The sequence below is a fragment of the Oncorhynchus keta genome, chromosome 6, assembly GCF_023373465.1.
Source record: "Oncorhynchus keta strain PuntledgeMale-10-30-2019 chromosome 6, Oket_V2, whole genome shotgun sequence".
Lineage (NCBI taxonomy): Eukaryota > Metazoa > Chordata > Actinopteri > Salmoniformes > Salmonidae > Oncorhynchus > Oncorhynchus keta.
The window spans coordinates 12,387,214-12,399,815 of NC_068426.1; the positions used below are offsets into that span (position 1 = coordinate 12,387,214).

Sequence of the window (12,602 nt, forward strand, 5' to 3'; positions counted from 1 at the left end):
AGAGAGAGAGAGAGAGCTGTTGTACTGTTGTGGGGACAAGAGAAAGAGAGAGAAAGCTGTTGTACTGTTGTGGAGACAAGAGAGAGAGAGAGAGAGAGAGAGAGAGAGAGAGAGAGAGAGAGAGAGAGCTGTTGTCCTGTTGTGGAGACAAGAGAGCGAGAGAGAGAGAGCTGTTGTACTGTTGTGGGGACGAGAGAGAAAGCTGTTGTACTGTTGTGAGACAAGAGAGAGAGAGAGCTGTTCTGTTGTGGAGAAAAGAGAGAGAGAGAGCTGATGTACTGTTGTGGAGACAAGAGGGAGAGAGAGAGCTGCCTGTACTTTTCTGGAGACAAGAGAGAGATTTTGAGAGAGAGAGAGAGAGAGAGAGAGAGAGAGAGAGAGAGAGAGAGAGAGAGAGAGAGAGAGAGAGAGAGAGAGATAGAAAGAGAGAGAGAGAGAGAGAGAGAGAGAGAGATGCTGTTCTGTTGTGGAGACAAGAGAAAGAGAGAGAGAGCTGTTGTACTGTTGTGGGGACGAGAGAGAAAGCTGTTGTACTGTTGTGGAGACAAGAGGAGAGAGAGAGCTGCCTGTACTTTTCTGGAGACAAGAGAGAGAGAGAGAGAGAGAGAGAGAGAGAGAGAGAGAGAGAGAGAGAGAGAGAGAGAGCTGTTGTACTGTTGTGAGACAAGAGAGCGAGAGAGAGAGCTGTTGTACTGTTGTGGGGACGAGAGAGAAAGCTGTTGTACTGTTGTGAGACAAGAGAGAGAGAGAGAGAGAGAGAGAGAGAGAGAGAGAGAGAGAGAGAGAGAGAGAGAGAGAGAGAGAGAGCTGCTGTACTGTTGTGGAGACAAGAGAGCGAGAGAGAGAGCTGTTGTACTGTTGTGGGGACGAGAGAGAAAGCTGTTGTACTGTTGTGGAGACAAGAGAGAGAGAGCTGCTGTTCTGTTGTGGAGAAAAGAGAGAGAGAGAGCTGATGTACTGTTGTGGAGACAAGAGGGAGAGAGAGAGCTGCCTGTACTTTTCTGGAGACAAGAGAGAGAGAGAGAGAGAGAGAGAGAGAGAGAGAGAGAGAGAGAGAGAGAGAGAGAGAGAGAGAGAGAGAGAGAGAGAGAGAGAGAGAGAGAGAGAGAGAGATATATATAGAGATGAAAGAGAGAGAGAGAGAGAGAGAGAGATGCTGTTCTGTTGTGGAGACAAGAGAAAGAGAGAGCTGTTGTACTGTTGTGGAGACAAGAGGAGAGAGAGAGAGAGACAGAGATAGATATAGAGAGAGAGAGAGAGAGAGAGAGAGAGAGAGCTGCTGTACTGTTCTGGAGACAAGAGAGAGACGAAGAGAGAGAGAGAGAGAGAGAGAGAGAGAGAGAGAGAGAGAGAGAGAGAGAGAGAGAGAGAGAGAGATAGAGAGAGAGAGAGAGCTTGTGGGGGCGAGATAGAGGGAGAGAGCTGTTGTACTGTTGTGGAGACAAGAGAGCGAGAGAGAGAGCTGTTGTACTGTTGTGGGGATGAGAGAGAGAGACAGAGAGAGAGAGAGAGAGAGAGAGAGAGAGAGAGAGAGAGAGAGAGAGAGAGAGAGAGAGAGAGAGATGCTGTTCTGTTGTGGAGACAAGAGAAAGAGAGAGCTGTTGTACTGTTGTGGAGACAAGAGGGGAGAGAGAGAGAGAGAGCTGTTGTCCTGTTGTGGAGACAAGAGAGAGAGAGAGAGAGAGAGAGAGCTGTTGTACTGTTGTGGGGACAAGAGAAAGAGAGAGAGAGCTGCTTTACTGTTCTGGAGACAAGAGAGAGAGAGAGTGTTGTACTGTTCTGAGACAAGAGAGAGAGAGAGACGGAGAGAGAGAGAGAGAGAGAGAGAGAGAGAGAGAGAGAGAGAGAGAGAGAGAGAGAGAGAGAGAGAGAGAGAGAGAGCTGCTGTACTGTTGTGAGACAAGAGAGCGAGAGAGAGAGCTGTTGTACTGTTGTTGGGACGAGAGAGAAAGCTGTTGTACTGTTGTGGAGAAAAGAGAGCGAGAGAGAGAGAGCTGTTGTACTGTTGTGAGACAAGAGAGCGAGAGAGAGAGAGAGAGAGAGAGAGAGAGAGAGAGAGAGAGCTGTTGTCCTGTTGTGAGACAAGAGAGAGAGAGAGAGAGAGCTGTTGTACTGTTGTGGGGACAAGAGAAAGAGAGAGAAAGCTGTTGTACTGTTGTGGAGACAAGAGAGAGAGAGAGAGAGAGAGAGAGAGAGAGAGAGAGAGAGAGAGAGAGCTGTTGTCCTGTTGTGGAGACAAGAGAGCGAGAGAGAGAGCTGTTGTACTGTTGTGGGGACGAGAGAGAAAGCTGTTGTACTGTTGTGGAGACAAGAGAGAGAGAGAGCTGCTGTTCTGTTGTGGAGAAAGAGAGAGAGAGAGCTGATGTACTGTTGTGAGACAAGAGGGAGAGAGAGAGCTGCCTGTACTTTCTGGAGACAAGAGAGAGAGAGAGAGAGAGAGAGAGAGAGAGAGAGAGAGAGAGAGAGAGAGAGAGAGAGAGAGAGAGAGAGAGAGAGAGAGAGAGAGATGCTGTTCTGTTGTGGAGACAAGAGAAAGAGAGAGAGAGCTGTTGTACTGTTGTGGGGACGAGAGAGAAAGCTGTTGTACTGTTGTGGAGACAAGAGGGAGAGAGAGAGCTGCCTGTACTTTTCTGGAGACAAGAGAGAGAGAGAGAGAGAGAGAGAGAGAGAGAGAGAGAGAGAGAGAGAGAGAGAGAGAGAGAGAGAGAGAGCTGCTGTACTGTTGTGGAGACAAGAGAGCGAGAGAGAGAGCTGTTGTACTGTTGTGGGGACGAGAGAGAAAGCTGTTGTACTGTTGTGAGACAAGAGAGAGAGAGAGAGAGAGAGAGAGAGAGAGAGAGAGAGAGAGAGAGAGAGAGAGAGAGAGAGAGCTGCTGTACTGTTGTGTGAGACAAGAGAGCGAGAGAGAGAGCTGTACTGTTGTGGGGACGAGAGAGAAAGCTGTTGTACTGTTGTGGAGACAAGAGAGAGAGAGAGCTGCTGTTCTGTTGTGAGAAAAGAGAGAGAGAGAGCTGATGTACTGTTGTGGAGACAAGAGGGAGAGAGAGAGCTGTCTGTACTTTTCTGGAGACAAGAGAGAGAGAGAGAGAGAGAGAGAGAGAGAGAGAGAGAGAGAGAGAGAGAGAGAGAGAGAGAGAGAGAGAGAGAGAGAGAGAGAGAGAGAGAGAGAGAGAGAGAGAGAGAGAGAGATAGAAAGAGAGAGAGAGAGGAGAGAGAGAGATGCTGTTCTGTTGTGAGACAAGAGAAAGAGAGAGCTGTTAATTGTTGTGGAGACAAGAGGGAGAGAGAGAGATAGACAGAGAGATAGAGAGAGAGAGAGAGAGAGAGAGAGAGCTGCTGTACTGTTCTGGAGACAAGAGAGAGACGAAGAGAGAGAGAGAGAGAGAGAGAGAGAGAGAGAGAGAGAGAGAGAGAGAGAGAGAGAGAGAGAGAGAGAGAGAGAGAGAGCTTGTGGGGGCGAGATAGAGGGAGAGAGCTGCTGTACTGTTGTGAGACAAGAGAGCGAGAGAGAGAGCTGTTGTACTGTTGTGGGGATGAGAGAGAGACAGAGAGAGCGAGAGAGAGAGAGAGAGAGAGAGAGAGAGAGAGAGAGAGAGAGAGAGAGAGAGAGAGAGATGCTGTTCTGTTGTGAGACAAGAGAAAGAGAGAGCTGTTGTACTGTTGTGGAGACAAGAGGGAGAGAGAGAGAGAGAGAGCTGTTGTCCTGTTGTGGAGACAAGAGAGAGAGAGAGAGAGAGAGAGAGCTGTTGTACTGTTGTGGGGACAAGAGAAAGAGAGAGAGAGCTGCTTTACTGTTCTGGAGACAAGAGAGAGAGAGAGCTGTTGTACTGTTCTGGAGACAAGAGAGAGAGAGAGACGGAGAGAGAGAGAGAGAGAGAGAGAGAGAGAGAGAGAGAGAGAGAGAGAGAGAGAGAGAGAGAGAGAGAGAGAGCTGCTGTACTGTTGTGAGACAAGAGAGCGAGAGAGAGAGCTGTTGTACTGTTGTTGGGACGAGAGAGAAAGCTGTTGTACTGTTGTGAGAAAAGAGAGCGAGAGAGAGAGAGCTGTTGTACTGTTGTGAGACAAGAGAGCGAGAGAGAGAGAGAGAGAGAGAGAGAGAGAGAGAGAGAGAGAGCTGTTGTCCTGTTGTGGAGACAAGAGAGAGAGAGAGAGAGAGCTGTTGTACTGTTGTGGGGACAAGAGAAAGAGAGAGAAAGCTGTTGTACTGTTGTGAGACAAGAGAGCGAGAGAGAGAGAGAGAGAGAGAGAGAGAGAGAGAGAGAGAGAGAGCTGTTGTCCTGTTGTGAGACAAGAGAGCGAGAGAGAGAGCTGTTGTACTGTTGTGGGGACGAGAGAGAAAGCTGTTGTACTGTTGTGGAGACAAGAGAGAGAGAGAGCTGCTGTTCTGTTGTGGAGAAAAGAGAGAGAGAGAGCTGATGTACTGTTGTGGAGACAAGAGGAGAGAGAGAGCTGCCTGTACTTTTCTGGAGACAAGAGAGAGAGAGAGAGAGAGAGAGAGAGAGAGAGAGAGAGAGAGAGAGAGAGAGAGAGAGAGAGAGAGAGAGAGAGAGAGATAGAGAGATAGATATATAGATAGAAAGAGAGAGAGAGAGAGAGAGAGAGAGAGAGATGCTGTTCTGTTGTGAGACAAGAGAAAGAGAGAGCTGTTGTACTGTTGTGGAGACAAGAGGGAGAGAGAGAGACAGAGAGAGAGAGAGAGAGAGAGAGAGAGAGAGAGAGAGAGAGAGAGAGCTGCTGTACTGTTCTGGAGACAAGAGAGAGACGAAGAGAGAGAGAGAGAGAGAGAGAGAGAGAGAGAGAGAGAGAGAGAGAGAGAGAGAGAGAGAGAGCTTGTGGGGGCGAGATAGAGGGAGAGAGCTGCTGTACTGTTGTGAGACAAGAGAGCGAGAGAGAGAGCTGTTGTACTGTTGTGGGGATGAGAGAGAGAGACAGAGAGAGCGAGAGAGAGAGAGAGAGAGAGAGAGAGAGAGAGAGAGAGATGCTGTTCTGTTGTGAGACAAGAGAAAGAGAGAGCTGTTGTACTGTTGTGGAGACAAGAGGGAGAGAGAGAGAGAGAGAGCTGTTGTCCTGTTGTGAGACAAGAGAGAGAGAGAGAGAGAGAGCTGTTGTACTGTTGTGGGGACAAGAGAAAGAGAGAGAGAGCTGCTTTACTGTTCTGGAGACAAGAGAGAGAGAGAGCTGTTGTACTGTTCTGGAGACAAGAGAGAGAGAGAGATGGAGAGAGAGAGAGAGAGAGAGAGAGAGAGAGAGAGAGAGAGAGAGAGAGAGAGAGAGAGAGAGAGAGAGAGAGAGCTGCTGTACTGTTGTGGAGACAAGAGAGCGAGAGAGAGAGCTGTTGTACTGTTGTTGGGACGAGAGAGAAAGCTGTTGTACTGTTGTGGAGAAAAGAGAGCGAGAGAGAGAGAGCTGTTGTACTGTTGTGGAGACAAGAGAGCGAGAGAGAGAGAGAGAGAGAGAGAGAGAGAGAGAGCTGTTGTCCTGTTGTGGAGACAAGAGAGAGAGAGAGAGAGAGCTGTTGTACTGTTGTGGGGACAAGAGAAAGAGAGAGAAAGCTGTTGTACTGTTGTGGAGACAAGAGAGAGAGAGAGCTGCTGTTCTGTTGTGGAGACAAGAGAGAGAGAGAGATGTTGTACTGTTGTTTAGACAAGAGAGAGAGAGAGAGAGAGAGAGAGAGAGAGATGTTGTACTGTTGTGGAGATAAGAGAGAGGCAGAGAGAGAGAGCTGCTGTACTGTTCTGGAGACAAGAGAGAGAGAGAGAGACGGAGAGAGAGAGAGAGAGAGAGAGAGAGAGAGAGAGAGAGAGAGAGAGAGAGAGAGAGAGAGAGAGAGAGAGAGAGCTGCTGTACTGTTGTGGAGACAAGAGAGCGAGAGAGAGAGCTGTTGTACTGTTGTGGAGACAAGAGAGATGGCATGTACCAGATGCTCAGCAGGCTCTGCTCACACTTACTGGCCTGACGCCAAACCACGACCAACAACATTGGACACTCTATGGAACAAAAAGCCTTCACTATATTATCCTGGAATATCCAAGACCTGAGGTCATCTGCCTTTGGCCTAAAGAGCAGAAACCCGGACTTCACCAAAGAAATCGGTAATACAGACATTGTCATCCTGCAAGAAACCTGGTATAGAGGAGACGGACCCACTGGTTGCCCTCTAGGTTACAGAGAGCTGGTAGTCCCATCCACCAAACTACCAGGTGTGAAACAGGGAAGGGACTCAGGGGGTATGGTAATTTGGTATAGAGCAGACCTAACTCACTCCATTAAATTAATCAAAACAGGAAGATTCTACATTTGGCTAGAAATTCAAAAGGAAATTATCCTAACAGAGAAAATGTCCTCCTGTGTGCTACCTATATCCCCCACTAGAATCCCCATATTTTAATGAAGACAGCTTCTCCATCCAGCAATCATTTCCAGGGGGACATGTACTAGTCTGCCTAAATGCCAGAACCGGACAAGAACCTGACACCTCAGCACACAGGGGGACAAACATCTGCCTGAGGTGACAGCATCCCCTCCCACATATGCCCCCCTAGGCACAACTATGACAACATAACCAACAAAAACGGGTCACAACTCCTGCAGCTCTGTCGCACGCTGGGTATGTACATAGTCAACGGTAGGCTTCGAGGGGACTCCTATGGTAGGTACACCTATAGCTCATCTCTTGGCAGTAGTACTGTAGACTACTTTATCACTGACCTCAACCCAGAGTCTCTCAGAGTGTTCACAGTCAGTCCACTAACACCCCTATCAGACCACAGCAAAATCACAGTCTACTTAAACAGAGCAATACTCAATCATGAGGCATCAAAGCCAAAGGAACTGAGTAACATTAAGAAATGCTATAGATGGAAGGAATGCAGTTTGAAACCTACCAAAAACAATTAGGCAACAACAAATTCAATCCCTTTTAGACAATTTCCTGGGTAAAACGTTCCACTGTAATAGTGAAGGTGTAAACTTGGCAGTAGAAAATCTTAACAGTATATTTGACCTCTCAGCTTCCCTATCAAATCTAAAAATCTCAAATAGAAAACCGAAGAAAATTAACAATAATGACAAATGGTTTGATGAAGAATGCAAAAATCTAAGAAAGAAATTGAGAAACCTGTCCAATCAGAAACATAGAGACCCGGAAAACCTGAGTCTACGCCTTCACTATGGTGAATCACTAAAACAATACAGAAATACACTACGGAAAAAGAAGGAACAGCATGTCAGAAATCAGCTCAATGCAATTGAAGAATCCATAGACTCTAACCACTTCTGGGAAAATTGGAAAACACTAAACAAACAACAACACGAAGAATTATCTATCCAAAATGGAGATGTATGGGTAAACCACTTCTCCAATCTTTTTGGTTCTATAACAAAGAATAAAGAGCAAAAACATATACATGATCAAATACAGATCTTAGAATCAACTATTAAAGACTACCAGAACCCACTGGATTCTCCAATTACATTGAATGAGTTACAGGACAAAATAAATACCCTCCAACCCAAAAAGGCCTGTGGTGTCGATGGTATCCTCAATGAAATGATCAAATTTGACCCCAATAACTACCGTGGAATATGTGTCAACAGTAACCTTGGGAAAATCCTCTGCATTATTATTAACAGCAGACTCGTACATTTAGGTTATCCAGTTTAGCCTTCTGGCCTACTCTACGTGACAGAAAACAATGCACTGAGCAAATGTCAAATTGGCTTTTTACCAAATTACCGTACAACAGACCACGTATTCACCCTGCACACCCTAATTGACAACCAAACAAACCAAAACAAAGGCAAAGTCTTCTCATGCTTTGTTGATTTCAAAAAAGCCTTCGACTCAATCTGGCATGAGGATCTGCTATACAAACTGATGGAAAGTGGTGTTGGGGGTAAAACATATGACATTATAAAATCCATGTACACAAACAACAAGTGTGCGGTTAAAATTGGCAAAAAACACACACATTTCTTCACACAGGGTCGTGGGGTTAGACAGGGATGCAGCTTAAGCCCCACCCTCTTCAACATATATATCAACGAATTGGCGCGGGCACTAGAAAAGTCTGCAGCACCCGGCCTCCCCCTGCTAGAATCCGAAGTCAAATGTCTGCTGTTTGCTGATGATCTGGTGCTTCTGTCACCAACCAAGGAGGGCCTACAGCAGCACCTAGATCTTATGCACAGATTCTGTCAGACCTGGGCCTTGACAGTAAATCTCAGTAAGACCAAAATAATGGTGTTCCAAAAAGGTCCAGTCACCAGGACCACAAATACAAATTCCATCTAGACACTGTTGCCCTAGAGCACACAAAAACTATACATACCTTGGCCTAAACATCAGCGCCACAGGTAACTTCCACAAAGCTGTGAACGATCTGAGAGACAAGGCAAGAAGGGCATTCTATGCCATCAAAAGAAACATAAATTTCAACATACCAATTAGGATTTGGCTAAAAATACTTGAATCAGTCATAGAGCCCATTGCCCTTTATGGTTGTGAGGTCTGGGGTCCGCTCACCAACCAAGACTTCACAAAATGGGACAAACACCAAATTGAGACTCTGCACGCAGAATTCTGCAAAAATATCCTCCGTGTACAACGTAAAACACCAAATAATGCATGCAGAGCAGAATTAGGCCGATACCCACTAATTATCAAAATCCAGAAAAGAGCCATTAAATTCTACAACCACCTAAAAGGAAGCGATTCACAAACCTTCCATAACAAAGCCATCACCTACAGAGAGATGAACCTGGAGAAGAGTCCCCTAAGCAAGCTGGTCCTGGGGCTCTGTTCACAAACACAAACACACCCTACAGAGCCCCAGGGCAACAGCACAATTAGACCCAACCAAATCATGAGAAAACAAAAAGATAATTACTTAACACATTAGAAAAACTCAAAAAAACCAAACTAGAATGCTACTACACAGAGAGTACACAGCGGCAGAATACCTGACCACTGTGACTGACCCAAAATTAAGGAAAGCTTTGACTATACAGACTCAGTGAGCAAGATTTGTGACCTGCCATAGGCAGACATGGCTCTCAAGAGAAGACAGGCTATGTGCTCACTGCCCCAGTGAGGTGGAAACTGAGCTGCACTTCCTAACCTCCTGCCCAATGTACCATATTAGAGATACATATTTCCCCAGATCACACAGATCCACAAAGAATTCGAAAACAAATCCAATTTTGAAAACTCCCATATCTACTGGGTGAAATTCCACAGTGTGCCATCACAGCAGCAAGATTTGTGACCTGTTGCCACGAGAAAAGGGCAACCAGTGAAGAACAAACACCATTGTAAATACAACCCATATTTATGCTTATTGATTTTATCTTGTGTCCTTTAACTATTTGTACATTGTATATATATATATATATATATATATATATATATATATATATATATATATATATATATATATATATATATATAGTATGACATGTGTAATGTCTTTACTGTTTTGAAACTTCTGTATGTGTAATGTTTACTGTTCATTTTTGTTGTTTTTCACTTTATATATTCACTTTGTATGTTGACTACCTCACTTGCTTTGGCAATGTTAACACATGTTTCCCATGCCAATAAAGCCCTTGAATTGAATTGAATTGAATTGAATTGAGAGCTGTTGTACTTTTGTGGAGGAGAGAGAGAGAGAGAGAGAGAGAGAGAGAGAGAGAGAGAGAGAGAGAGAGAGAGAGAGAGAGAGAGAGAGAGCTGTTGTACTGTTGTGGAGATGAGAGAGAGCTGTTGTACTGTTGTGGAGACAAGAGAGAGAGAGAGAGCTGTTGTACTGTTGAGATGGAGAGAGAGAGAGAGAGAGAGAGAGAGAGAGAGAGAGAGAGAGAGAGAGAGAGAGAGAGAGAGAGCTGTTGTACTGTTGTGGAGACAAGAGAGAGGCAGAGAGAGTACTGTTAGCTACATGTCAGAAGGCCACGGTTATGTTGGAATGTGTACGTTGGCAAGAATAAATAAACAGGAATTTCTTAACCCTCCCAATAGCATCAACTCATCTTGAAAAAAATACACGTACCTTGAAGTAAGCAACTAGTTTTAGTGAGATAGTGGCCAAGTAGAGAGAGTTCATGGCAAAGTCCATCAGGTTCCACCAGTCATGGACGTACTCAGTGAAGCCGCCGTCCCACATCTCCTTTATCTCAGCCCAGATGAAGCCTGAATGGCAGACAGGTGTCAGTCAGTAAGACATGTGATATTGCACACTGCAATTAATGGCACCTGTCACTATAGTTTTACAGGGTCAACGTATAACTAGTCCAAATCAGAAACAGATTAACTCCAGCAAAAATCAGCATGGAATTTTTCAATATCCACTCAATTACAAGTTCGAACCTGTTAGAGTGGTATCTAACGATAAAGTTAGCTCTCCTCAGTCACCTTTTCGCCCCCCACCCCATCCCTCTGCTCACCCAGCACCCAGGGAAGGATCATCCACTCCACCACGGTGGGTGGCGGGCCCTGGACGTGCAGGTCTGTTCTCACGATGTGCTGGGAGGCCAGGAGGAGGAGGAAAAGAAAAGTCAGGTAGGAGGCTGTGTGGCAGATGAACTTGATGAAGGGCTTCTTGATGAAGAGACCCAGGGCACTCCTAGGGGCCAGCAGGTAGACCAGGGAGAAGATGGGGAAGAGCAGGCCGATGGTGAAGCAGGTGACCAGCTTGACCGCCCAGTGGTGTCTGCGCCACCCAGGGAAACCGTCGTACCACAGGGTGGCCAGGAGCTGCTGGCAGTTTGGCTGGGACACAAACTGGAGAGGAAGACAGTGACAGATACAGGAAAAAGATCCATAAGGGAAATCAAAACAAAAGTATCAGACTGAGCCAGTGTTGTACAGAGTGATAGTACGTCCAACCACCAAGAAATTCCTAAAATCTAATACAATAGAAGCATGCCGGAGTGGAGATCGTACATATCTTTAATATGCTTCTGCCACGTAGTGCTACAGAGGCGATGTGTACTACGTAAAGTCCCAGGCTCTCGGCAACTTTCCTGCAGTAAAACTAACTTCCCCGTGTTAGTCCCTGGAGCTAACCTACCACATATGACCTCTGACCTTGACACAGAACAGGAAAAAAAGGGGGCGGAGGTCGGGCTACCTTCTGAGAATTCATAGGCGAGTAAACTCCCACTGCCAACGTGCAATCATTGGGAAATAAAATGGATAACCTACAATCAAGATTATACTATCAATGGGACATTAAAAACTGCAATATCTTATGTTTCATAGAGCCGTGGCTGAACGATGATACAGATAGTATAGAGCTGGAGGGATTTTCCATGTACCGGTAGGACAGAGAAGCTACGTCTAGAAAGACGAGGGGCGGGGGAGTGTGTCTATTTGTCAATAACAGCTGGAGAGCGATGTCTAATAATAAAGATGTCTCTAGGTATTGCTCGTCTGAGGTAGAGTACCTTATGATAAGCAGTAGACCACACTATCTAAGAAGAGTCTTCTCATCTATATTATTCGTAGCCGTCTATTTACCACCACAAACCAATGCTGGCACTAAGACCGCTCTCAACGAGCTGTATTAGGCCATAAGCAAAATACTCATCCAGGAGCGGTGCTCCTATTGGCTGGGGACTTTAATGCAGGCAAACTTAAATCAGTTTTACCTCATTTCTACCAGCATGTCACATGTGCAACCAGAGGAAAAAAACTCTAGACCACCTTCACTCCACACACAGAGATGCATAGAAAGCTCTCCCCCGCCCTCAATTTGGTGAATCTGACCATAATTCAAGCTTCCTGATTCCTGCATACAAGCAAAAACGAAAGCAGGAAGTACCAGTTACTCGCTTTATACGGAAGTGGTCAGATGACGCGGATGCTACGCTACAGAACTGTTTTGCTAGCACAGACTGGAATATGTTCCGGGATTCATCAAATGGCATTGAGGAGTATACACCTCAGTCATCGGCTTCATCAATAAGTGCATCTATGACGTCTAACCCACAGTGACCGTACGTACATATCCCAACCAGAAGCCATGGATTACAGACAACATCCGCATCAACCTAAAGGCTAGAGCTGCCACTTTCAAGGAGTGGGATACTAATCCGGACGCTTATAAGAAATCCCTCTATGCCCTCAGACGAACCATCCAACAAGCAAAGCGTCAATACAGGATTAAGATTGAATCCTACCACACTGTCCTTTCCCACCTGGACAAAAGGAACACCTATGCGAGAATTCTGTTCATTGACTACAGCTCAGCGTTCAACACCATAGTGCCCACGAAGCTCATCACTAAGCTAAGGACCCTGGGACTAATCACCTCCCTCTGCAACTGGATCCTGGACTTCCTGACGGGCCGCACCCATGTGGTAAGGGTAGGCAACAAAATGTCTAATACGCTGATCCTCAACACTGGGGCCCCTCAGGGGTGTGTGCTTAGTCCCCTCCTGTACTCCCTGTTCAAACATGACTCCAACACCATCATTAAGTTTGCTGATGACACAACAGTACTAGGCCTGACCACCAACAATGATGAGACTGTATGGAGGAGGTCAGAGACCTGGCAGTGTGGTGCCAGGACAACAACCTCTCCCTCAATGTGAGCAAGACAAAA

At 46.0% G+C, this 12,602-nt stretch overlaps 1 protein-coding gene across 1 annotated transcript in view; it reads right to left on the reverse strand.

Annotated features, from left to right (window-relative positions):
* Nucleotides 1-12,602, reverse strand: part of LOC118385741 (short transient receptor potential channel 5-like) — an 82,170-nt gene that overhangs the window by 38,660 nt on the left and 30,908 nt on the right. Inside the window, exons 5-6 of the mRNA XM_052520727.1 lie at nt 10,441-10,777; nt 10,047-10,186 (exon numbers count right to left, since the gene is read on the reverse strand). Of these exons, the coding sequence (XP_052376687.1) occupies nt 10,047-10,186; nt 10,441-10,777 (477 nt within the window). The remainder of the gene's footprint in view (nt 1-10,046; nt 10,187-10,440; nt 10,778-12,602) is intronic.